This window comes from Notechis scutatus, chromosome 2, assembly GCF_049901735.1.
Source record: "Notechis scutatus isolate UNSWTSFEM ecotype Mainland chromosome 2, rNotScu1.2, whole genome shotgun sequence".
Lineage (NCBI taxonomy): Eukaryota > Metazoa > Chordata > Lepidosauria > Squamata > Elapidae > Notechis > Notechis scutatus.
Window position 1 is genome coordinate 77,582,404 of NC_142010.1, and position 27,646 is coordinate 77,610,049.

General features: G+C 37.5%; 1 protein-coding gene across 4 annotated transcripts; it reads right to left on the reverse strand.

The window, feature by feature from the left end:
* Nucleotides 1–1,337: 1,337 nt before the first annotated feature.
* On the reverse strand, nucleotides 1,338–27,193 carry CANX (calnexin). Of its 4 annotated transcripts, none has more exons than XM_087955198.1 (15): nucleotides 27,078–27,193; nucleotides 22,276–22,467; nucleotides 21,787–21,860; nucleotides 21,087–21,145; nucleotides 19,973–20,114; nucleotides 19,313–19,394; nucleotides 18,658–18,850; nucleotides 17,451–17,640; nucleotides 13,045–13,158; nucleotides 11,966–12,122; nucleotides 8,267–8,482; nucleotides 7,285–7,404; nucleotides 7,028–7,175; nucleotides 6,545–6,660; nucleotides 1,338–4,054 (listed from the first exon to the last, which is right to left on the reverse strand). In XM_087955198.1, the coding sequence occupies exons 2-15, from the start codon at nucleotides 22,462–22,464 to the stop codon at nucleotides 4,001–4,003; spliced, it is 1,854 nt and encodes a 617-aa protein (XP_087811324.1). In that variant the 5' UTR covers nucleotides 22,465–22,467; nucleotides 27,078–27,193; the 3' UTR covers nucleotides 1,338–4,000. The 4 variants fall into 4 exon arrangements, with proteins under 4 accessions (XP_087811324.1, XP_087811322.1, XP_087811323.1 ...); XM_087955196.1 differs by having other exon boundaries at nucleotides 27,074–27,193; XM_087955197.1 differs by having other exon boundaries at nucleotides 26,621–27,095.
* Nucleotides 27,194–27,646: the final 453 nt, after the last annotated feature.

Genomic DNA, 27,646 nt, shown 5'->3' on the forward strand with positions numbered 1-27,646 from the left:
TAATATAGCAACACTGTCCCCCGACAATAATAAATTAAGTGCCGCCCAACTCTCAACAATCCTGGGCGTTGAGAATAGTCTTAGATTAACCCACGGGATAACATAAATGCTAACTGAAGAAATCTAATTGGAAAGCACGAAAACACTCAAAACGGTTTCTTTTCCTCTTGCTTGATGGTACAGTTCCGCTCAGAGGGCTCAAGTACACCAGTGGACCCAACACCCTCAAAAACCAGCTACCAGCAAGAAATTTGATCAGGTCGGAATGCAAACTCTTAGATGTTTGGAGAAAAAAGCCCAAACGTGTATTTGGAATGTGTAAGCATTTGCAGATATTGACCAGATTTTAAACATACTTAGTGGAAGTATCAACTCTTGAACAGGTAGATACATACATTTATGTAACTTCCAGCATATCTATAATTTATGCTTTTTAAATTGCTGATAAGTTTTAGGCTTGTTTATAGTTTAAGCATATTACTTGTTATTTATGTTACAATATATTTGGTGAACATTTGTGTGTTTAAAGCTAATGCTGGAAAAAGAATGAATCCAACAATTTATTGGATCAAATGAAGCAATTTATTGCCAGCAGATTGGTATTCGTTACCTTAAGGAAAAGTATATTACACATTTAACATACAAACAACTTTTTAAAGTTTTAAGGCCACATTCTTGGGACATTTCAAAACATATCTGCAATAAAGACTATTTTATGTCATAAAAATATTCCAAATAAATAGAATTATTTTGGCATACAAACTTGCGCCAAGCTATCACAGCATAATTTTGAAGTCATAAATAATCCAGGAAGCAAATTTATAATTACTGGTAGCAGAAAGTTTAAAACGTAAGAAAGGCTACTCATAATAATCCCATTTCTTCTATAATTAATGGCTCATATTTTAGAAATATGTGCTGTGTAAATCAAATGTGTATTAACTATGTATCAATAATTAAAGTATTTTCTATGGTGGTCAATTTTCATATTGAAATTGTGCATATTATACTAGAACAGGGTTATAAACAGTGATATGAACTTGTGCACTTTGAACACTTCAGAAAGATTAACACATTTCATGAGCTCAGATTTCGAAAAGCAAGATGCTAACTCTGAAACCAATACCTCAATATAGTATTATTCATACCTTTTAAACAATCCTGATTCAAAATATTCTCAGTAGGACATTTAAAATGCAATGCAAACAATTTAATTACTTTGCATTTCAGTTTTTCCACAACATAGTAATAGTTCTGAAGGAAGATCTATCAATTCTTCTGTCTTTAGATTATGAAAGCCAACCCCCCAAAATATTGCAGACTAGACAGTAGAAAGATAGTGATCTATGTTTCTTTATTGATCAAGTAAGCTTACATTTGTTTATAACTTAACCAATATATTTATATGCATACTGCATCTTCAGATTTTTACAACAGTCAGGACTTGTCACAATCTTGTTTACCAACACTTGAACCCTGCATCAAACAATACTGGCATTTAGAAAATTATAATAGAGAAGGCAAAGAGGTGCAAAGAAATGTATTCTTAGCACCATATTTAGCGTCACAGGGGAGCTGGGGCCACATTATGGAGACCTAGGATATCCTTTGCCATTTATGGTTAATCGTGTTCAGCTCTCCTGTCAACTATAACATCCCCATATGAAATGGGGTAAGTATCCTAAGAGAGAACACACATTTAGTTAAGATCTTAATTTTTTTTAAAGCATCTATATCTTCGTATGTTGCATATGAACTGTGACTGATTTGAAATGGCTACAATGCACTTTCTTTTCCAAACAAAAGTAGTCAAATATCTTATTCATTCTAAAATTCTTTAGAACATTTCCTAAAAGTTTATTATAAGTCTATTTCTTTCCAACAAAAAGTTCAACTATGTCAGTGTGAAAATATTTCCTACATTGGAATGGTTTTCCATAGTCTTTTAAAAATCATCCATTAAATTACCAATTCAGCACGCCAAATTACTTGGAAATTATAAATGACTTTTATATTAATTTTTTGCTTTATTATTCTTAAATAGCAGATGACAATCTTTTCCCGGTACTAAGTAGTCTTAATAAGGCTTCACAGGTTACACTGGGCATTTAAAAAAGTACATTTTCACTAACATGAAAAAAGACTAAATCATGCAAACAAAGGAGTATTCTGAAGAGGTCTTATGCATTCATTCTTCCCAGTATCCTGGAGAAAGGAATATATGTTTCACAAAAAGTGAAGACATTGATCAAAAAACATTTAACCCAAGCACATTAAAATTAGTACTAGTATTAAATAGCCACTGCAATTCAATGATGTAGAAAAAAACAGAAGAAACTAGGGGGAATAATTTCATTTAAACATCCTGACTAGACAACAGAAACAAACTATGGAAGTAAGCCACTGATTGTATTAAATTGAATCTACCAGTGGAATGGATGCCGAGTTTATAAAGCTCTCTTTATAAAGGACACAAGGAGAAAAATAAAAACTCCTGCACAACTACTATAGATGTGCAAGGAATGATGCTGGAATACAAGTCAAAGGCTGCAAGCACTGTAGCTTCAAATGAGGATAATTCTGCTGTTTTGGAAAGATAACAGAACTGAGGGTTCTGCAAAATAACCTGAAAAACAATTTTTAGTTTTGTTTTGAAAAAGCTATGTATATATATCTGAACAAAAGTACAAAATCTTAGTTACTCTGAAAAATTCTTACCCACCAAGTAGAAACTGGGAGTGTTTTAATTCAGTGCCATATATTTAAATAAAGAACAGGTGGCAAAATATTTCTTCTTCGCTTTCCTCCATCATGCACTTCAATATAATATAGAGGATTATGCTTTTCTTAAGTAAACACTCTGTATTCTACATAAGATTTCTGAATAGCTAGATACTCAATGCAACATAGTTTTTAAAAATTTATTCATCTGGAACCCCCTAGATTCACAACATTTTGATACATGAAGAGCACTGACATTCAGTGTTACATATGCCAAGTTTTCACATGCTTATTCCTCAGCCACAAATACTGACATTTGCTTTCAGCACAAATAAAACTTGAAAGATCAGCTTGCCTGTGCCTTTTATCCTGTGCATAAATGTACATAAGATGGCAACAATAAGAAGGTGAGCAACACTGTCCTGTTTCACAATGTTTGGACCCAGAAATAAGTAGTGCTACCTTCTGAGAAGAAGAAACACAATTTTAACAGTGAGATAAACAAGTGTATTCTCTAGCAGCTAAGCTACATCTGAAAGAACAGTACAGGAGAAGCAACAGCTGGAACAGAAGGACATTTTTAAAAAACGGGCGAGGGGGGAAAACACAAAAACTGAAAGCAAATTCCAAATTGAGAAAAAGTTCAAAATCTAAACGAACAAGGCAATCCAGTCTCACTAAAATCTGCTCCTAAATTCAGACTAGTGCAAACACTGTTTTAACTGAGCTCTATCTGTGACCAATCTGAGTATTTCATGGCCACGTTTTTCATTAACAAGAAAGTTTGAGCACTTGAAGATTGCTTCAAATGGATTTTAACTTTATCCTACATTTAACATGATCATACTATGAGAAATAAGAGTTGTATAAGAATTTCCATCTTTGTAAGAAAGAAAAGACTTATAAAAACTTTACATCTTGTATTTTTCTTAAGGGTTGCTCTTCACTCCCATTGATAGATTAATACATTAATTTAAGCCAAAAGTTTTGAGACTGGTAATTCTATCATCTATTTAAAAACAAAATAAAAATGTTAGTTTTTGTAACATTCCAGAAATTCATAGCTGGGTTGTGTTAAACACATTCTTTTTCTACAGGAATATTATTTAGAAACACAATTGCAAATATTTGACTGCTAAACACTTTTCACTGCAGAGTATTTGACAGGAACCTATGGATGGTGAATTTTGAAGATTTTTTATTTTCAGCAAAAAGGTATCCATGGCCCTCTCCCAAAACCATATCAGAAAAATTCATCAGATTAAGTTTTTAGGATATTTCATTCTCTTCTTGGTTTTCTATTTCTGGGAGACCTATTCACAGTTTCTTCCTCCTGCAAATAAAACAACATATAAATAACCCAGCTTCATTCAGATATTTAACTTTAAAAGTAATAAGCAGATATTTTCAAAGATAATTTATTGAGATCTCAGGAGTAATGTACATCAGTAAATGTTGTTTACTTTGTTTTATCAATTGTTAGCACTACTGAATAGAGACAAGCTACTTCTTAAAACCCTAAGCCTGACTTTTTAGCTGTCAATCAAATTTAACTATTATCCCACATGCTTATTTCTTTCAATATTAAAACAATAAAATGTTTCAACTCTAATATAAAGGATAACAGAAAAATCAAGTTCAGGGTTATTTTTGCAAATGGCATTACAAAACCTTAAGATTTAATATTTTTAACATTTGACATTAGTGTCAACAATGTATACTTCAAAAAATATCAAATAATGCTCATATGAGAATGAACTCCATGAATATATCAGATTGCACTTGGTAAGTGTTCAATGTTAGAATAATCTTCTAATAATTTGTACAGTTATATGTAACTTCATTTTGAAATATTACTAACTGGAAAAAGTTGCTATAAATAAAATTTTGTGAAAATTATTAGGAAGTTAAAAGTTATGAAAGGTAACAAAGTTGAATTACTACTGTGATTTGCGACAACTTCATGTAATGAGCTCATTAAAAAGTTGTACAGGTTACGGCTTAACCACTGGGTGGTTCAGTGGATAGGAAGTTCACTCGGATTAGGTCCCGGCGTGTGATTGCTAATGGGGCACTGTCTGAACAGAAACCAGTCACACAGAGTGTGCCACAAGGCTCAGTCCTAGGTCCTATTCTGTTCAAAATGTTTGTAAGTGAAGGACTGCTTGGTAAGTTTGTTCATTTTGCTGATGACACGAAGTTGTGTAATAGAATTGATGTTCTTCGTAACATGGAAAATGATTTGGCATTACTGGAAAACTGGTAAAAAATGTGGAAACTCTAGCTCAGTGTTTCTAAAGATAAAATCATTAACTTGGGGAAAAAGAATCCTCTAGCAGAGTATCGTATTGGGGTACAGTGTTAGAACAACAGAAGAAAAATATTTAGGTGTACTTATAGATGTCTGAAAAATGAGTAAACAGTGTGACCAGACAACTGTAAAGACAAACAAAATTCTGGGATATATTGTTAGAGGATCACCAGAATGAAGGAGGAGGCCCTAATCCTACTATATAAGGCTTTAGTCAGTCCCCATTTGGAATATTATGTCCAGTTCTCAAGACCTAACTTAGAAAAAGATAGAAGATTGAACAAGTCCAGAAATGGACAATAAAAATAGTGCAAACTCTGAGGGACAAAATGTTATCAAGACAGATTGCAGGTAATATGTACAGCTTGAAGGACAGAATGGAAAGGGGAAGAGATGATTGAAATATTTAAATATATTAAGGGTATGAATAAGGTTCTAGAATACAATATTTTCAATATTAAGCAAAAATCAAGAACACAGAGGCATAATCTCAAACTGACAGGAGGGAAGTTCAAAAATAATGTTAGAAAGAATGTATTACTACACAGAAAGTGTAGTGGAAGCTTGTAACCAACTTCCAGAGGAGGTAGTGGGTCAATCTTTAGTAACTGATTTTAAACATGTCTGAGATAAACATATGTCTATCATCCAACAAAAATAAAAATAAAAACAATAAATAATAAATTAAAATAAAAACAAACAACCCAAAAATCAAAGGGCAGACTCGATGGACCACTGGGTCTTTTTCTGCTGTTTGTTTCTATATTTTCTTTTAGAATGATCAACTTTAGAACAGAGAACATTTAATCCACGATTGTCTGCAAATTACAGAAACTAGTATAATAAATCAGTAAGTAAATAAGCAAGCCAGTCAGCCTATGTCATCTTGTAAGACCCAAGAAGACCTGCCTTCTCTGCTGCACTTGCTCTTTGAAGGGTATCTTCCCACCACCTGAGTTCCCAACTTGGGTTTTCCCTCAGGCATTGGCAAAGGTTTTATTGGATAAAACTATCCAATAATATGAAGTTGCATTTTACACACAATGGGGGCACATGGGGAGGGTTGGTGTATGTGCTGTATTGTTTCATATTTTTCTCTTTGTAATGGTTTGTTTTTTATTCTTTGTAAGCCACCCAGAATCATTTGACAAAGCAGCTAAATTCAATTAAAAAAAAAATGGCTTTGTTGGCTTTCAGAATTTTGTAGAATTGGATACCAAGCAGTTGAGTATATTTATAATGCATATACGGACTCAAACCCTGCAGTTAGATACAGTGTTGGGGGGAAAAATAACAAATGCTCATTTGCCTTAACAAATTTGCATCCCAACATGTGATGTGAGTACATGAATATTTACTGTTTCATTATAGCATACTTTTTGTTCTCTATTGATTCCCATGGAAAAGTTGTAAGATTTAGGAGGCAATGTGTTGTAAGATAGACTTATTAAATATACTAACGGCATAATATCTCATTTGTCTCATACAAAGTTTATGTAATTAAATACTTGCCTCTGTAATGTCTCTGCTTTCTTCTTCCTCTTCCATCTCTATCTCTTCCTCTTCCTCTTCTGCTTCCTCCTCTTGGCTCACATTTTCTGTATTTCCATCATTCCTGGCCTTCTCTTCTAAAAAAAAGTTTTACAAGGTACTAATATTTTAGTACCTAATTTTTTGGTACTAATTTTTTAGTACCAAAACTGACAGAAGTGTCAGTTTTGCAGACTTCAATGCAACAGACAAAATTCCTGACGTCTTTATATAATTTTATGTCATTTACGTGAATATGGGTAATAACAATACCATGGATGATATAACAGACAACTGGGAACAATCAATACCTTCTTCCCCCAACTGATATATTAAAATTGAACTTTTGCTGTACTGCAACATTCATCTTCCCTTTCTTAGAAATCAAGAGATTTATTTATTTTTGAAGATGGGGAATTTTCCAAAACAGTTAGTCATTTCCGAGCTTGGGACACTTTTACTTACCAGGCTTTTTTTCATTTGATTCTTCCTCTTCTTCTTCTTCTTCTTCCTCCTCTTCTTCTTTTTCTTTCTCCTCCAACTTCTCTTCTTCATTTACATCTGGTTGAGGAGCATCTGTCTTTTTGTACTCTGCAGCACTTGGCTGTTTTGTCTGAAATAAGATGTTGAAGGGGTTTTCAAGTTCAGCTCTCCTAAAATGGTCTGTTTTCTTTCTCAATTTATCAAACAAAATGTTTAAAATCAACTACATCCGTACATACCTTTCCAGAGCAGCAGAAAAGAACGACGAGAAAAACAGGCAGAGCCACTGTCAAGATATATACTATCCAAAGCCAGGGACGTTCTTCAGCAGCAGCCATCATTTGAGTCACAACACCAGGCTACAAGATAAATTTAAATCTAAATATATGCATATGCATTTGGTATAGTAAACAATATAGTTGCCAGAGATATAAGTCTGTCAAATTATTAACACATACTTACAATTTTTATAGCACAGTACTCAAATCTTTAAGTGACATTAAGTCATATAAATTATTTATAGAACCCTAACCCTATTTATGCAGTTTTAAAGTGTATTAAATATTTAAGATGATTAAGGTAATTTCTAAATCTCTTAACTACTAACATTTCCAAATATTAATTACTGCAACAGTTTCAGCACTGTTGTAACTAATATATTCTATGAGAGCAATCTATGGGTTTTTCAAGAAGATTAAGAGTGCATATCTGAGAGTTATCTCACCATTTAGAGTTTCTTGAAATTACTTAATGAAAAGAATGCTAGAGCACCCTGACTGAAGAAATCAGATCTGAAGATCTGTAAAGCTACTGCTAACAATAGTTTTTCATAGCCAGTTGAATCAATTGGCCAATAGACTAGCAGGTTTCACCTGATAGGCTACAGCTTTCTTCTGCCTTAAGTTTGGAGAAAATATTTTTGATCCTAATATCTGGTATTAAACTAGTACTTTATCTAAGGCTACAAATCTTTAAAAAACCTAGTCATTAAAAAATAAAGAAAAATGAAAATGAGTTAGCACATTCCAACTAACAACACCTGACCAACATCATGAATAAACTGAATAAATACTGTGCTGCTATTTGCCACAAATAATTTTGTTTCTCTTTCCTCAAAGAGAAACTACAAATCAATCTGTTTAATTGAAAAGAAAAAATAAGAATTTCTGAATTCTATTTTATGCTGCACGATTAGAAAAAAATTAAATTTTTCTTTCTCACCTCAGCAGCACCATCAGCTGCCTTCTTCAGGCCCCATCCATCATTACCCCAATCATCTGCTACTGCTCGCTCAGTACAGATGATGAAATTATCAAAGAATATATCTGAAGTCATAGACCACAATTCAAGTCCCACAGCATTAAAGGGGGTCATTTTGAATGGCTGTAAGTCTTCAAAGAAGTCTGGGTTTGGAATCTTCCTCGGCTTCCAGATGCCCTAATAATGCACAGACATCGCTGAATTAATTCTATAAGTTTTAATTACTCAGACATTTTAATTAACACTTCAAACATTCCTGAACTGAACAGATTAATAGAAATCTTAATATCCAATTAAAATATTATGAAGAAGGCTGTAAAAACACTGTGGTGTTCTTGGGGGAGACCTTGCCTGAGCAGACATTGACAAAATATAAGTTATAGTCTACTGCCATATAAGGCAGCTTCTATAGAGGTACTTAAAATTATTCTCTGTAGCATCACAATCTTGTGGCCCTTTATAGTCTATTAATTACAACTCATTGAGAAGTTACATCTGGATTTCAATGGAGACAACATCTTATTTTATTTTTTGTATGGGAATGTATTATACAAATGCAAACAGAAACAGAGATAGTAAGAGAACAGGAGAAGGAAAAAAAGGGAAAAGAATGCAAGGTAAAAAAGGGAGGAAAAAGCAATGACTTCTAACTTTTTTCGATGTAGTAGAATTTAAAATAGTTAGTCTGAAAATTATGCTTTACATATTTAGTTAAGGAATTAACTAGGAATTTCTACCGTGTTTCTCATATAATAAGGCTGGGTCTTATTTTCTTTTGAGCCCTGAAAAAATGGCTAGGACGTCTTTTCGGGGGTGAATTAATTTCTCCCCCCCCCCCCCCACGCATCCTCACCTAGGGTGCCCCACCGGCAGCTATGCCTCGCCAGCAGCCACTCCTAACGGCCAATCATGGTGGAGCGCGGAGGGCTCCCTTACCCCCACCAAGCGCTGAAGACCCGGGTCAGCGGGCAGGCGGGGATGTCTGTCAGCAGCGTTTCAGCCGCTTCTCAGGCCTCCATAGCTTCCAGTTCCCACTGGTGCTGGCGCCTCTCGCCAGCGCCATCTCCAACAACAGCGTCTGAGTCGCTCCCGGCTTTCCCCCCGTCCCCGTAACAACAGGGGAAAAAAAAACATGTTGAGGTACCTGGGAGCACCTCGCGCTGCGTTTTGGTTTAATCCCGAGCGGCTGGGTGGGCGTGAGAAGAGCCGAACGAGCATCTCTGCTAGTGCTACCCTTGGTGCTCCAGCCTCGGGTTCTGCAAATTTGCAGAAGTCCCGGTGCGCAGCCCGTTCCTGCATTCCAAGCGCCCAGGCCGAACTACAGCTGTCCCTCTCGCCAGCGCTGTCTCCAATAACAGCAGCAGCGGCGGCGGGAACCGTCGAAGTTACCAAGGCGGCTCCCTCACCTGAGAAGCAGCTGAAACGCTTCCACGGTTCCTGCTGCTGTTATTGGAGATGGTGCTGGTGAGAGACGGATAGCTGCAGCTCGGCCTGGGCGCTTGGAATGCAGGAACAGGCTGCGCACTGGGACTTTTGCAAACTTGCAGAGCCCGAGGCTGGAGCACCAAGGGTAGCAGCAGCAGAGACGCTTGCCTGGCTCTTCTCACGCCCACCCAGCCGCTCGGGATTAAACCAAAACGCAGCGCGCGGCACTCCCAGTTACCTCAAAATGTTTTTTTTTCCCCTGTTGTTACGGGGACGGGGGAAAAGCGGGAGCGACTCAGCCGCTGTTGTTGGAGATGGCGCTGGAAAGAGGCGCCAGCACTGGTGGGAACCGTCGAAGCTAGAGGCCTGAGAAGCGGCTGAAACACTGCCGGACATCCACGTCGACGCCGCCCGCCTGCTGACCCGGGTCTGCAGCAAAGGCGCTTGGTGGGGGTAAGGGAACCCTCCGTGCTCCACCATGATTGGCTGTTAGGAGCGGCAGATGGTGAGGCGTGGCTGCCTGCGGGGCACTCCTAATGGCAAGTTCCCCCGCCTTCCCCCCCAATTTCACATGTTTTAAACTAGGCCTAAATTTGGGGGGAGGGGCTTAATTTCATTTTATGCCTAGAAAACATGCTGGGTCTTCCTATGGGGGGGCGTATTGTTGGAGAAACACGGTATAACAACAAATTAATCTAATCAACAAAACTCAGAAACAAAGTTTCATTTTTTTCTGTTTTAGGCATAAAGTCCAGAAGCAGTTTTAAAATAGAAACAAAACTGGACAGATTATTTTCTTTAAATAGTTTGTTTTGCCATCTCTGCCAACTCCCATCGCTTTTCCCATCCATTCTTCCATTGTGAGACAATGGCTTCATTTTAGATTAGATTTTTGTTTTATTCCACTTATTATTTTTTTAAATCATTGCAGTGAAAATACCCATTACACTTTTCTGCTACTTTTCTCACAAGGAACCTGTGGTGTTAGTTGGGCTGAGAGAGAGGAACTGGCCCTAAGTCATCCAGCCAGCTTCCATGCCTAAGGGTGGACTAGAACTCAAGTCTTCCTGGTTTCTAGCCTTGTGAATAATCTCACCATTGGTACACCGATTGTGTTGTCACCTAGTTGCTTGTAAGCAAATATTACTTTTTATGAGTACATTCAACAACAGAATGGTCCCTGATTACTGTATTTTTCGCACTCTAAGATGCACGGAGCATAAGAAGCACATTAGCTTTAGAGGAAAACAAGAAAAAAAAATCTGCCTCTGCATCCCAGCATCCATCTGGTATTCATCTGGCTTGCATCCTTGCAGCAAACAACAAACAGGCTGGTCAGTTTCAACGTGTTATTGCAGCCCCAGCACGTGGCTCATCAGGGCTCTGCTCCGTTGTGCCCACCACCCGTCAAATGAGCTGAGCCGCTGCCAGGGAATGCTGGAGCTTTACTGCCGAGCCGTTGATAGGGGATGGATCAGCCTCCCGGAATACTGTTGATCAACTGTTCTAGCCAGCAGGGATTGCCACCACAGCTGCTTATCGCCGCTGATCAGCGAACGGCAGCAATCCCCGCCGCCTAGAACAGCTGATTGGCAGTATTCCGGGAGGCCAATCCAAGCACTGATAAGCTGCTTGGCAGCGAAGGCTCCAGCATTCCGCAACAGCGAATGGTGGCAGTGGCGAACACAACTCCTACACCAACACCCCCCCCACAATAGTCTCTCTATAAGATGCACAGACATTTCCACCCACTTATAGTGCGAAAAATATGGTATATTTCTTCCATTCACTTCCCTACGACCTTGCACCTTCCAAACCATATGAATAAACATGCTAACATCAGAGAGCAGACTTTCACACACTGGATGAAATAGTCATGTAAATTTATGCTATAGTAACTTTTTAGGTGCCACAAGACTATTTCTGCTTTTTCGTGTAAAATTTTCTGAAGGGGTGAACTCGGACTGTTATGGAGGGCCAAATGAAAAGGGCTGCTATTGCAGCCCATGGCATCACTGCAGGCCAGATACAGATAGACAAAGGGCTGGATGTGGCCTGTGGACCATACAATGCCCAGGGCTGGTGTAAATGTAAATTCACAAGCTTATTCTCACCCAACTGTATTTCAAAAAGTATTATAATTTAGTTCTACATAATGACCTGACAATATACCTAATTTAACATTGATTTAAATAATACATAAACATTTCTTAACAGATTTTTAAAATAATATACCTGATAGTTGGGGTTGTCAATCATAGTAGGCTTCCATTTGCCTTTATAGTTTGGATTGTCAATTGTGGGTCGTTGCCAGGTACCACAGCCAGGAGCTGATTCACATTTAGGATTTGCAATCTGGGGTGCCTCCCACTCTCCATCCATATCTTCATCCCTGAAACATGAATCTCTGGCTTTAGGACTATCTCTTTCTCATAAATGCAGAGTATGTGCATGTGAGAGAAACAATCAATAGCAATTAAAGTTATAAAGATTAATCCAATATAAAAATATAGTATAAATTACAGTGTTGAAATATTAGAATTTTATTTAGGTTAGCATAATATTCATAATCACTGAAAAATTATCATGTAAAATAATTTAGTAGTACTATATGGACTGCTTCCATTTATTGACACATGATCAGAGAGAAACTTTGTGCTATGCTATACAGTTGAAATTCAATTCATATTGACCTATGCTATGAGAAAGCATTTGCCCTTTTCAGTCTTGTGTATCTTTGCTACTATTACCAGAACCTCATGGCTCCTATTGAAATAGAGAAAATCTGTTAACAAGTAACTTAGGTGTTTGCTTGATTTATTTCACAAACTAAATAATCCATAATATGATCTTTGAGTATGAAAAAATAGTTGTCTCCTACTTGAGGGGATTGGACTAAATAGCCTCAAAGGTCCCTTCCAACTCTGTTACTCTGTTTAGTAACTATTTGCAAATCAGCTTTAACTGCAACGACTACAACAGAACTCTTCCAGTAATTGGTGATCAGTCATTCATTTTGTTATGTACTAGTTTTGATCCATTTGTCCTGGTAAATTGCTCCAACATGGAACAAAATTTCTGACATTTGCTGACTGATTTGGCCATTTTAAAACATCACTTGTTACTCTTCAATTTTCTTATAAACTTGTGTGTACATGTAGTCTTACCTTACAGCCATTCCTTTAGTGACTGTTCAAAGTTACAACAGCACTAAAAGTGACTTATGACTGGTCCTCACAATTATGACCACTGCATGAGTATAGTTAGGACCATAGCCTAAAGCTAAATATATTGTGAGATCAGTATTAACTTACCAATCCTCTGGTTTTTCTGCATCAGGATCAGCTACATATTCTGGCTCATCATCCAACCAACCTTCTGGCTTCACAGCATCTTCATCTGGAATTTTAGCAGGAGCATCCTCATCCCTATAGAAATTAAATAAAAATAAAAAGTATGTTATTTTATTTACAATTTAATGTATCATTTATGTTTGTTATGGTTTAAAACCAAAACGCTAGCTTTTTCAATATTAATTAGTTGTCCTAACTAAATTAGTCCTAATTTACTGATCATTTGTTCAGTAATAGTTTGAAGGTATAATGTGCTGAAAATTAATCTGATGGCTATTTACAATCATTTACAGCCTTCCCAGTGTCCCTCAGTCATGTGGTTACTAGTAGTAGTACATGCTGTCCTGTACCTGCCTGTTTTTTTTTAATCCCTTGCAAAGAAGAGATTGGAGAGAAACAAATTGGAAGAGTAAGCTATTTGCTTTTCTACATACAGAAAGCAATGCAATTGCACCACCAGCAGGAAAAGGCCAATTAGAGAAATCACTTGCTTCAACCATGCACCTTGTAGAGCAATGATTGGAGAGGGATCACGAATGTATTTTAAGCCATTCGCATAGCAGACTTGGCTACCAGTGTGATCATATTGCTTTTGATGTGTACAAGTTGGTAAGCAGGCACTCCTGCATTCCAAAGAGTGGGAAAATGATTAGGAGGCAAATAAAATCTGAAACTGATTAGTCTTATCTTTTTCCAATCAGAAAATGGTTGTGGTCATGTGATTTCTTATTTAGTGACACTTTCACTTAACAAGGGAGTTGCCAATTCCAGTTAGTTTATAAGTGAGAACTACCTGTAAAACCTGGTGGCTTGTGCAACTATGTGAAAGTGACCAGATCTTAATCAGTTCCAGAGGGAAGGCTATCTTTACTTCCTAAGAGGCAGTAGAGAGCACACTAGGCAAACAGCCAGAGCTAACACCTTCCTCTCAAGTATTCCCCATCGTGTGTTTCTTTACTCACTTGCAATCTCTTTCTCATCAAGAGAAGGCAGTCCTCACTTAGCAATAGCAATTGGAATCGTTAACTTTAACCTCAGTGGCTAAATGATGTAATTGTAAAGCACAATGTCACATTATGACTACATTGTTTAGTGACAGCAATCTTGGCACTCCCTGTTGCCATTGTTAAACAAGGACCTCCTAATTTCTAACAAACCAGGTTCCAACAGGCCAAGCCAAGAGGGGGAAGCTGACAGGAACTTTCAAGTCCCAGGTGGCTGACAAATTGCTTACAAGTAAGACAGTAAGTGACTGCTGTTAGGTGGGCGAGTATGCATGAGAATGTGCAGGTGGCTGTCAAAGTATGGCCTGACATGGCACAGCCAGCCAGAGGAGTATGAACATGTGATTATGAAGGTGTGGTAAAGTGCAATGGTTGCTGCCAAATGTACATATTATTCTCAAGGTCCAATGAGAGCACAGCAGGAGTGGATGCTGTTAGGTGGGAAAGGGTGTGTGAGTGTCTGATTTACCCTCTTGCACAAGCCCTGGAGTAGGTGTTTCCAGATATAGGACTGGCTGTTGAGGAACAGAAGAATATAGTGGGGTTGATTGTTGCCAGATAGGGAAGAGTGTGTGAGTAAGTGATGAAAAAGGTTGGAGGTGGCTGCTGCATGGTGGGGAAAAGTGTGTCAAGTGACTGCTGAGACATGGATAGAGTATGGGTAGCTGCTGTCCACGGGAGAATATGTGTGCAAGTGACCACCTCAAGTTGATGGATATTTTGGGTGCCATAGCCAGGCTCCTTGGAGGGAAAAAGCTATCAGAATACAAGCAACTTACATTCCCAGCTTCCTATTGAATTTGCTTCTGGCAAGCCAGCAGGGAAGGTTGCATGATGTAGGATGTTGCAATTATTATTAAGTGCAACCTGGTTGCTAAATGCCCAAATCATGATCATACGACTGCAGGGCTGCTAAGACAACTAGAAGTTTGAGAACTGATGTTAAGTATCATAATTTTGAATGACCACTGAATGGTTAACTGAAGAGCAGCTAGAATTCTATGGGCATGTCCTTAGTGTGCCTTTCAAATGTCAACTACCGTATTTATCGGCGTATAACACGCACAGGCGTATAACACGCATCTTCATTTTAAGAGGGAAATTTCAGGAAAAAAAATTTAAAAATTCTGCCTGCCTGCCTTAGTTTCTGGTTGTTTGGGAGCAGCTTCGGCTGAGAATAATAACTATTCGCCTCTTTACTCAGCCGAAGCTGTTCGATTCAACCATTAACGAAGGCAGGCAGGCAGGCAGAACGGAGCACTGCGGGCGGGCGGACGGGATGGGGGTGGGGAGAAACGGGCGCTTCAGGGAAGCTGCGGCGACAGGAAAAGCCCCCGCTTCTTTGAAGCAGTTTCTTCCTGTGCTGGTGGAGGAGCGAGAGAGCGACTGAGAGAGCTGACCCAGAGAGAAGGACAGGCTTCGGTTGCTTCCTCCCTCCCCTTCTTTCATTTGTGTCCTTGATCCCCGATCCCAGCAGCATTCACCGAAGGCTTCTTAACATTATATCGGCGTATAACACGCATACATCATTTGCCCCCTATTTTCAGGGGGAAAAAAGTGCGTGTTATACGCCGATAAATACGGTATGTTTGCTACAGAGAAAAGCCAGAATAGTGTGCTGGCAATATCCCAGCTGTACACCCTAACTCTGCCAAGAGCTGTACAGGTACTTTAGCAAATGTTTGCAATTCAATAGTGATGAAAAAAATAACTGCAACCAATCCTCACAATTACAAACCTTCACAGGACTGTAAAGCAAAGGAAAGCTGAAGTTTCATCATAAGAACAGTTGCAGTTTCAAATAGTGACTGCTTTGTTTATTTATTGAATTGCTAGTTCCATTTGTGGTCTCAAGAGGTACCTGTACAAGTGATGACGTACAAGGATTTAAAGGTGCTTGTGGATTGGGTATTCCTGAATAGATGTGTCTCAACTCTAGTAAAACTGAATGTGTCTCTGTGTTTTGGGGCTGTTTCTGTAGCCATTCCAATGATAGCACTCCCTCATATAGATCTGGTGTGCAATCTGGGGATCTTCCTAAATCCATAACTATTGTTCAAGGCAGGGGGGCAAACTTTTTGGCTCGGGGCCACATTGACTTTTAAAATTTGACAGACGGGCCGCTACCTGGTGTCGAAATGCCTGTCATTACAAGTCAAAATCAAATGAATGCAATCATTCAATCATTCACATCAAACCTCAATTCTGTACCAATCTTCGGCGGGCCGGATTAAAAGACCAACGGGCCGGATGTGGCCCACGGGCCGTAGTTTGCCCACCCTGGTTCAAGGAGTAAATTAAAGCTGTGGCTAGGACAGCCTTTGCACAGATCTATCTCACATGCAACTCATTATCAGCAGGCTCTGCTTATTATTCATGCCTTACGACACTTCCTGCCTGGATTATTAGCAATATTTATACAGGGCTGCCCTTTAAAAGACTCAGAAGCTTCAACTGGTCCAAAATGCAGCAGCAGATAGTTCACTTCTAAACCCCTACCAGACATGGGACCTTATTTCCAATCATTTCTGTGATCCCACCCACACTAGGAAGAGTGGTTATATTCCAGATTCCCTCAGTGAAACAGTGTCATCTTGTAGCAACAAGATGACAACATTCCTTCTTTGTTGCAGCTCCTCTGTGGAATAGGCTCCTCCTAGAGATTGGATGGCCTTGACATTGTTGACCTTCTTGAAAGCTGTAAAAACCTAGAGCCTCATATAAGTCTATAACTGAAAATAACTATCAGGTAGCTTGATTTTTGAATTCCATATTTACAATATTTGTTTACATATGTATTTGTTTTATCATTTTGTCTTGTGACCTGTCCACAGTTATTTGCTTCCAATTAGTAACCATATAAATTTAAAATTTAAAAAAAATGTAATAAGTTATCGAATTGATAGGACTCCCTAGCTTCAACACTCAGTATTTTTATTCCCTTTACTTTCACTACAGCAAGGACTACAAGGCAATATATATATAAGAACATTTCTGAAAAAAATTCAGCTTGCTTGCTAATGCCCTGAACAAAGGGAAAACACAACAGTGCTGATGACAAAATTCATGGTAAAATGTAAAATCACAACCATAACATTCTTATCCTACCAAAACTCCATGTCTTTCCCAGATTTCAGGATAAAGCTAGGCTCAGTGCATCTCACTAATGAAACCATTAAGCAGGTCTATCAATTAGTACACAGTGGGATTGCCTCCCATTCCATAATATAATATATACAGAACAAAGCTATTATAGATGAGAGTATGCAACAAAAAATGAGCTCCAGTCCCACCTTCTTTCATCCTTCCATAATCAAAATCGGATAGATGCCCACTTTAGAAGGGTCGTCAACAAGTACTCACCAATCATCTGGTTTAACAGCATCCGGATCTGGAATCTTAGCTCTCTCATCCCAATCTTCTGGCTTCTGATCATTTGGGTCCTCTATCTCACGTGGAGGATTCACAGGAGGGGTCATATCAGATAATAGATTCCCACTGTTTACAACAGTTTGATCAATCAAAACTTCAAAGCTGTTGTCTGGATTCAAGACTATGATAAAAATCCAGAAATATAAAGATAAAATGAGCTCCAAAAATCTACCATTATCTTTTGGTCTACTGTCTTCCTATTTATATGGCGTTGTGAAGGGATCTCTATAACAAACAGAATGCAGCATTAAAAAATACTTCACCCAAATTTAAGCAAGCAATATTTTGGTTTCCTAGACTAGTCAAATATTAATGGAAACCATATATAGATAGTCCTTGACTTACAAGTAGTTTAGTGACTGTTAGAAGTTAAAACTGAGTTATGATCAGTTTTCACATTTATGACCATTGCAACATCCCCATGGTGGCATGATTAAATTTGGGCACTTGGCAACTGGCATGTATTTATGACAGTTGCACTGTCCCCTGGTCATGTGATCATCATTTTAACTTTTCCAACCAGTTTCCAACAAGCAAAGTCAATGTGGGAAGCCAGATTTGCTTAATGACCACATGATTCACTTAATAATTGCAGTGATTTGCTTAACAACTGTGGGGAAAAGGTTATAAAATGGTTTGCTAAGAACTGTGGCAAAACTCACTTAACAACTGCCTTGCTTAGCAATGGAAATATTGGGCTTAATTGTGGTTGTAAATTGAGAACCACCTGTAATCTATTAGAATCCCCAGTTCTCCGAGTTCTTTGTAAGAATCATAGGAATATAAAAAAGTTATTCTCTACAATACTGTCCATATGTTAGGCCCACTGATAAACCAAAGCAGGAAATCAACTCTCCATGAAGGCAAAAACTAGCTTTATTGAGATGAGCCATAACAGAACTGTGTAAGTCTGACTGTGTTATACTTCTTATATGCCCGTGAATCAGAGAGGTCTTTGCCTGAGTTTCTCAGTCATTAAAATTGGTTCATTGCTTTTTTCATAAGTAACATTTTTTGCATTTTTCATCGTCACTTTCTTTATTCACTATACCATAGATGAAAATGCTCCCTCTTGCCTTCAATAATTACTATATTACAATTTTACCCACAAAAGTATCCAAATATGTATCTGCTTTACCAAGCGTATAAAGATGTGTCTTCTTATCAGTAAAAAAATTCTTTAAATCTGCCTCAGGGCGTTTGGCATGTTTCTCCTCATATTGGCCAGTCTTTGGATTCTTATGGCGGAAAATGAAGTGTAACTTGTAATCTTCACCACACTTGTCTGGACCAAACATGATTGTGTATGGAGTCTTATCATGGAATTGGTCCTATGAAAGATATAGATTGGAAAACCTTCAAAACATAAATTAACTTTTAACAAAGCTTTCATTTTACACTTTACTTAACACCTAATTTTAAGTTTAATTGAGCCTACCAACTATCTCTCAGCTAACAGATTAAAATCAATACAAGGGGGGGAGGGGGAGAGAAGAGAGAACCCTTTGTTAGGATGCCCTTTTTAGTGCAAAATAAGCCACAAGTGCCCAAATTAAAAAAAAGAATGATATTCCAACTAATGAACAATAGTTTTCATTTCTTAGAAATTTTCACAAAAATTGCATATGTAACCTGAATATCATTCAAATAATGGGATTTATGATAAACAGTGCTTAAGTGTTCAGTAAACTTACCATGCAATCATCTTGTTAAAGAAATAAGATGATTTGCTAGAGCGTAATCCAAACAAATAAACATTAAAATCTCAAAATTAGAAGATTAACAATACTCACCAAGTTTAAATCATTAAATTTAGTAAGCAGTTTCACATATGCACCACCACATTCAATTCCATTTTGGAAGTTAACTTCATACCTAAGTTTGCAACATAAGAGGTTACAGTCGAGTCTTTTTGTTTTGTTTTTTAAAATTCCTATTAGAAATGATTTCACATGCCACTACATTAACATTTGACCATCAAAGCTTAAATTTTCGTCTGCGTTCTTCCCTCCTGTCAATTCCTTCCTAGGTATCTCTCTAAAAAAATTACATTTACTTTCTCTTTCTCTCTCCCAATTTCCAATTCTATCATGTAAAATAGTATAATACGTATATACCAACAATGAAAAACTAAATATATTTATTTAAGATTTTTTAAATCCCGCCTTTATTATTTTTATAAATAACGCAAGATGGCAAATATATCTAACCTTATTTCCCCTCCTATTTTCCCCACAATAGCTCTGTGAGGTGTGTTAGATTGTGACTGGTCCAAAATCACCGTTAGTTTTCATGTCTAAGGTGGGACTAGAACTCAGTCTTCTGGTTTCTACCCTGGTGACTTAACCACTAGACCAACGTGGCTCTAAATTACATTGTAAGCTCTTATCTATTGTTGATGCATTGGGTATAGTATTGGTGGCTCAGTGAAAAAGACAGCAAAACATACTTACTGTACAATGAGAGGCTTGGTGTCAAAGATAAAAGGCTTATTAAGTTTGGCTGAAATTGCATGATGTTTGGCCCGTGAAATCAACACAAGTCCTTTATCCCCAGGAAGTTTAGTATCCTTCATTTCCTGTACTTCCCATTTGCCTATAGAAATAAGACAGAAACAACATAACTTTGCTCTTTTGTTTCCATATCAAATATGATGGAGATATGTCAAACACAACATTTTTCAACTCTTCACAGTTATCATAATGTGCTTGCACGGAATGCTCCTCTTTTCCTTCAGAAGACCTTAATATAAAACTTGGAACATCTCATATAAAATGATGGAATAAATAGTTTAGTCATGGATGATTAATAACTGATAAATATATAAGCATATGTTAGTTCGACAATGTGAAGACTGATATAAATTGTGAGTAAATGACTACAAAAGGATAGCACAAAAGATATGTAACCAACTGACACGCTATATGTATATAAAATGGAAGGTGGTTTTATGTTTTTATGTTTTGTATGTGTATGTTTGTTTTTAAAAATAAAAAATTAAAATAAAAGACCTTACCAGCAATACCTTTTGCAGACAGTAGCTTTTTCTTTGATAAAATTATGGTTTTTGTATTATTAGAAGCTACTGAATATCAATACATTTATGTAGGAACTAGGCATAGTTATCTGTTCATAACTGCTTTTTGTAAAGTCACATGATGATTTTGTTGGAATTATTAATCTGGATACTTGTGAAAAATTATGCTTGTATTCTACTTTCATGGAATCATTTTTTCTGAGTGCAATAACCATCACTTTTAGTATAATTTTATATAAAATGTAGGACAAAAATAGTCTTACTAGGGGGAAAAACTACCTCAAAAAAAGTACATAAACAAATACTTTGGTAATTGGCCAAATAGATTTTCTAATAAACATCTAGACTAGGTTTAAATGCTTTAACAGAACTGATTTAGCTTACACTAAGGAAATAAATTTGTATCAGAGCTGCACAGATCACAAATTGAGCCTTATATAACTGAATAATCCACTCTAATAAAATACTATTACTGTAAAAAACATATTGCAATAAAACTTCCTATATGAAGAGTAAGATGTCATACAAACCATCATATTTGGCAATCTCATCATCCGTATCATCCTTCTTGGCTTTAGAAAGAAACCACCTAAAATATTTTTAAAAAGTTTTTATGAAGGCATTGTAGAGAAAGGAGAATTTATTTTTCAATTTTATATAGCTACTCATCTCACAACTTTGATTTGGGTGGTATACAATAAAACAATTAAGAACAAATCTAAAAAATTACAAAAAAAACCTTAAATAAGATGGCAGATGTTATGGCAGAAAAGATTACTCTGGTTTCATGCCATTGCAATTGATACATTTCAAAATACAGTAAATGTGTGCTGCCAAACTTCAACTCAAGTTACTTAAAAGAGACTATAATCTCCTATAATTAAAGAAGTAATTTACCAAATTATTTATGCAAATAATGACAAAAGTTTGGTAAGCATGCATAAGAGCCATTTTCATTTTAGTAACTGGACTGGAATGTTCTCTCTGGAAAGTCACTCTTCACTAAGATATTACTCAACAAGTCATTTCTTCATAAATGTATTTTTCTTCTTTCTATATGATCCATTTTTTCAACTGTTATCAGATGTACTCTATATCAGGTATTTTAGTTGCACTGATTTCATCTGTTTGATTTATGAATTGACTGACTCATAAAAATGTTTAAAAATATTTTTTAATTCAAGTTTTCCTGATGTATATCTACTAGTACTTTTTTAGATGAATGCTTACCCTTCTAAAGTTCCTTTATCAAAGTTTTCAGCAAAATAAACTTCTCCTGTTGGTACTGGAGCTGTATAGGTAACCTGAAGAAATTAAATGTTTAGATGATATTCTGAATAATTTAAATACACACACACACCACATAACTTCAATCTTTAAATGTATGATTCAGAAGGAGAGTTCTATCTTTTGAATGATAATGGAACACTGATGTTCCTTTGGTTTGAAAATAGACATTAGAGATCTTTTTAAGAATAGATGCTATAATGCAATCTCACATTAAGAACTTGTACAACATCCTGTGAGGGGACCCAATGTTGTATGATTTGATTGCATGGAAAATCCTCAAATTATGCATGCTGTTTCCTAATCCTTCATGAAATCTTATATAAAATACTAAAAAAATGCAAGCTTATTTCTAATTTTACAAGACAAAGCTGGGTTTTCTTTTTTGTAGCTTTTGCTGATATTTTAAACTGGAAAAATATTTAATCAAACCTTAGGTAATGGAGGAGTACTGGTTTCATGCTTTAATTCTTCTTCTTCAGCACCATTATCCAAGTCATCTTCTATATCTGTTACATCTTCATCATCATGATCATGATCGTGATCATGACTGTCATGTGCCAGGAGACTGGATGTTCCAGCTATCAGCAATAATGCAAATAGCAAGCACTTTCGCTTCATGATCTATGACAAAGAGAGAAGAGAGTGTTAAATTTATCAATAAAATGCAGTATGACTGCCAAGACTATGACCTTTTGCTTGACTTACTTAATCCTAAACCCAACCTTTACAAATACAAGGCATGCACCATGGTCTGGATACAGTAAATTGCTTTAATGTTGATTATTGTAACAAAAAATTCACACACCAAATTAGGTGTGCTGCTGGTATTTCACCTTGTATTGTCCATGGTACCCGTTCTTTCTAGACAAGGATTGATAATAACATTTGAATGTAAGAAAAATAGGAAACATGGCTTTCATACTTTCATGGATGTTTTCCTAAAATACTAGGAGGTTAACAATTGTTGGATTGATATATTTATAGTATTCAATCTTTTCAGAAAACTCTACCTTCTAATCTTAAATTTGTTTAAGAAAGGCAGCATAATTTAGGGAAACAACTAGATATGAAGGATTGAAAATATACAGCCACAGATGTTATACATTACTCAATTGCCTACTATATTTTAAATCTTAATGTAATTTATGTACAAACATTACTGGGTTCAAAAAAGTTATCAATTATATGCATACAAAGAGAATACATTATACCATTTCTCACTTTTTCTTTTATCTGCCATTTTTAATTTTTTTAAATGAATAAAATGTAAAAAGGTGCTTAATTTTACACTGTTATTGCCATTTTTGACTTCTAAACTATTTATCTTCTTTAGAGCAGGGGTGTCAAACTCACGGGCCACAGTCTGGATGCGTCACGTGCTGGCCCCGCCCGGTTTAGCGAAGGGGAAAAAAGTCCAGATACGTCATGTGACGCCACCGTGACGTGAGTTTGACATCCCTGCTTTACAGAAACCATACAAACCATTCTTTAAAAAATATGTAATAAATGCTCCTTTTAGCAACTTGTAAATAGAATTTTACCAAGCGGATAAGATTTTTTTTCAAATTATCACCTAATTATCAGTGTTAAATGTTAACAGATCAAAGCTATTGAAAAGATCAAAGCAACTGCCTATTTTGAGAATACTTACAGAAATATTATGCAAATGTTTAATGTTAGGAGTAATGTTGTATTATGGGTAGTGTGAGTAAACAGGAGAGTAGAAACTTTGGCATGACTGAAAAACAGTAAGAACTCTTATTGAAATTGAGTTGATTACTGTCTTTCAGATACAGGTAGTCCCTTAGATCAGTGGTCCCCAACCTTGGCAACTTTAAGCCTGGCGGACTTCAACTCCCAGAATTCCCCAGCCAGCAAGCTGGCTGGGGAATTCTGGGAGTTGAAGTCCGCCAGGCTTAAAGTTGCCAAGGTTGGAGAGCCCTGCCTTAGATTACAAACATTTGTTCAATGAGCGTTCAAGTGATGACGGCACTGAATGAGTGTAGCTTACGACTGCTCCTCAAAGTTCCAGCCATCGCAGATCCCTGTGGTCATGTGATTGGGGTACTTGGCAAATAAATCACACAACAGTAGTGGTATCCCCTGGTCACATGATTGCCATTTGTGACCTTCCCTGCTGAATTACCACAAACTCAATGGGGACGCCAGATGGCAAAATTACAAGTCACTCCTGAAGTAGCCCCCTAAAACATCCCAGGGAACTTATATTCCATAACAAACCCTGCCTACAGCAACTTCTGCCCATGGCCCTCCTGCATTCCATAACACCCACCTGCACTCTACAGCACTCACCCATGATAAAAGCCTGCAGCACCCACACACATCCTGCACTCCTTGCCTGGGACTCCAGCCTCTTTCCGCTTAATGATCCATGCAGTCCTGGGACTGTTATCACTAAGCAATGCAATCATTTTATGTTATGTTTACAACTGCATCACTTAGTGACGGATTGCTGTTCCAACTGTCCTTGTAACCTGAGAACTAGCTGTAAATTGCAATACTAGAAATTTATACCGTTTTAAAGGGGTGAAAATGAGGATTTTTTTAAAAAAAATAAAGGATTACACTGTTGTATCAGCATATTCAAATAATTAAACATCTTCCACTTTTAAGATCACATTTGTTATTGAAATCCAGAAGGTAAACAATTAAAGTGAAATGAGATTGGATGAGGATCCTTTGGCATATTGTCTATATTTAGCACAGCTATGCTGCACTTTGGACTAGAAAACTAAAGGATGCATTAATTTGTGCAGAGGCTTGAACATAATGCCTATGTGGAACTCTTTAATAACAGCCCATCTTTCTCCTGTGACTCCAAGTCTTAATTTAAGCGGCTGCAAAGAAATACTACATTGATATCCATCATATCTTCAAAAGCAGTTTGGTGCCTTCCAATCTGAAGTGTTGCACAGTCCTATTATTTAGCTACCAGTACATTCAAACACTACTACCCAAACAAGTGAACCAGTTACCAAATATCACTATTAGGTCATTTAAAAAACTGCTTTGCAGATTCCATTAGCATAAAAAGTCTTTCTTCTTAAACATTAAAATATCTATATCCTTTGGAAAACTCATGCAAGTCCTCTGAAGATTGCCTTTATCTCTGCAGACACAGGCAGCACTTTCCTGGGGCTGCCAAGGAAGCAAGCAATAGCTTAGCCATAATAACTTTTGATATGATCAAGAGCTGTTGTTCTAAATAACAGATTGAGGGAATGCAAAAGTCATTTCACTTACTGTATTTTGTTACTTTGTAACCTTTCATTTGTATTATAAATCATATTTAGTGATTAAATGTTTACTAAATACAAGTACCTGAAAATGCTGTTTTGAAAAATGTAGATGTTCAAAGACTTAAATGCTTCCCTCCCACAAGTTGTGCCTTTAACCAATAAACAAAATGTTCATTTTGCTACATACAGTATTTTTAAAAATATTTATACGTCATGGATTTTGAACAGGGTACAACAAAGTAAAAACTCCACCTATTAAAAACATATATAAATATGGCATTTTTACCTAGTCAAGGGGCCAAACACCTGCTAGGACACACATTTGTCTGTATTCAAAATACTTAGCCTGTTTTTAAAAATCATTTATTCATGTAATAAAATTAAAGATTACATTAAATCATGATGAAATATGAACAAAAAATTTTTTTTCAACATGAACAGGAATGCCTGTATACTATTCTGTAATTTTTAAACACAATAGCCAGTACAGTAATTATAAAATCTTTTGCCAAATTAAACTGCCAATCACATTTAAGACATCACATAGATATTTCATATATACTGAATTGTCATTTCCAATTCAGTGTCATTCCATTTATTTCTGTAAGAGTTTTTACAGCACTCAAACATCACTTTTGATGTAAAAATGTGTTTATAACTTGAGACAAACACAAGGAAAATGACACATTAAATTATGGAAGGCTATATGCCTGACTTACAGATTTTAAATAAGCTGCTACTTTCAAATACACAGAGGTATTTCCTCATTCTTGGGACCATTATCCTTTTGAAGTTCAAGGTTTGTTAACTCATTACAACATCTATATCCTATACTCACAAGTTAACCTTCAACCTGAGGAATCATATTGGTTTTTCATATCAGCTTTTCTCACCCTGGGGCCCTCTAGATTCTCTGGAACACAAACCCAAATTTTAATTTACCCATATTATGTGAAAATTATATATTTATGTTATTAAGTCCTAACTGGCAAAAGGCCAATTCACATCAAATTGGGAAAAAAATACGTATTTCTTTCCACTTTTCTCAGAGCTGCACAGGCAGAGAACCCTCTTTTGATGCAGATCTTGATATCAGTACTAAAACAACGCCACATTATACAATTTTCACAAGTCACAATAAAAGATATCATGAAAATATAATATCAGTTTTCCGCTTCTTTCCCTCAAATGCTCCCGTCTACTGCGCACGCCCTGGGCCAAATTCACTCATTCTCCTTTTCACCTCATGACAGAGCAAACTTCCGTATAAAGTCACGCATATTGTCAGACTCCAACGGCTCAGGAGGGCTCCCCGCCCCCGCCCCCCGGGAATGTTACCTACACATTACGGCTATCCGTGTCCGGATATCCTCCCTACTTTAGGGTTCCCTCTGCCCAAACCGCTTTACGGGATCCTTCGGCCTGCAGAGACACCTCCTCTCCTTTAACGGCGGCAATTCGTAACACACCCAAGACTGCAAATGCAAAGTCATTTACACGCATGTGGTCCTCACCAGCAGTTCACACCGGCCCCACAAGCCCGAGGACTGAAGGGGACCTTCCCACCCAACTCCTCTCCAGGAGGCCTGAGCTCCGCACTCATAGCCCCTCCGTTCCTTCTGGGTCGAGCGAAAAAAAAGAAAAAGAAAGAAGTGACGGGAATGACTGTCCTCATTCAATTCCTCCGCTTAGGCCTCACGGGGGCAAAGGGGCCTTAGGCCCTCGCCCCCGTTCTCAGACTCCCCCCAAGTCTCGGAATCCCTTCAGGAGTTTTCGACTCGCCACCGGCGGGCTCTTTTTCCACCCGTCGCCTTTTTCCCTCCCTCAGCCAAGACGCCCGCCTTGGCCGCTGCAAGTCCCAGCCCCCACCCCTCCCCGCACACGACAGAGAAGCAAGCAGGAGCCCAAGGCCCTGTGAGGAAGACGCCTGTCCGGCTCCTGACAGAGACGGGCGAGCCCTAACTCACCTTACCCGCGCTCCCACCGAGCAAAGAACTCCAGGCGCCCCAAGTGCCTTTTATCACGTGGTCGCTTTCAGAGCGGTGCCGCCGCTACCCACTCGCCTCTTCTCTCCCCTAACACAAGCCCCGCCTCTAACGCTGAGAGACTCCTTACCCCATTGATTCAGAGGGGCACGGAAACCCCGCCCATAGAGTCGCTCTTGGATTCCATTGGTCAGCCCGTGCTGTCACTTAACTTTGGTCCCTTCTGAAGCGATGTCCCCACGACGCTACCTTCGTGGAGCGCTTCCATTGGAGGGTTATGAGAGAGGAAGTGGCCACGGATTGGCAGTCGGTCAGAGAAGGGGATGTTTGAATGAAGAGTTCCGATTCATTCTTAAAGTGACATGAAACTCCTTAGAGTAGGTTACTTTTAGTTTCAACCCGCAAGCGGAGTCCTTCTTTATTATTTCATCTACCCTGCATTACTTAGACAGGCTCAAATTAAATATTTTTGACACAGTATGAGGAAGGAAAAACGGGACGATTAGCAGTCAAATGGATGAACTAACTCAGTTACAGCGATGAAGGCTTGTATGT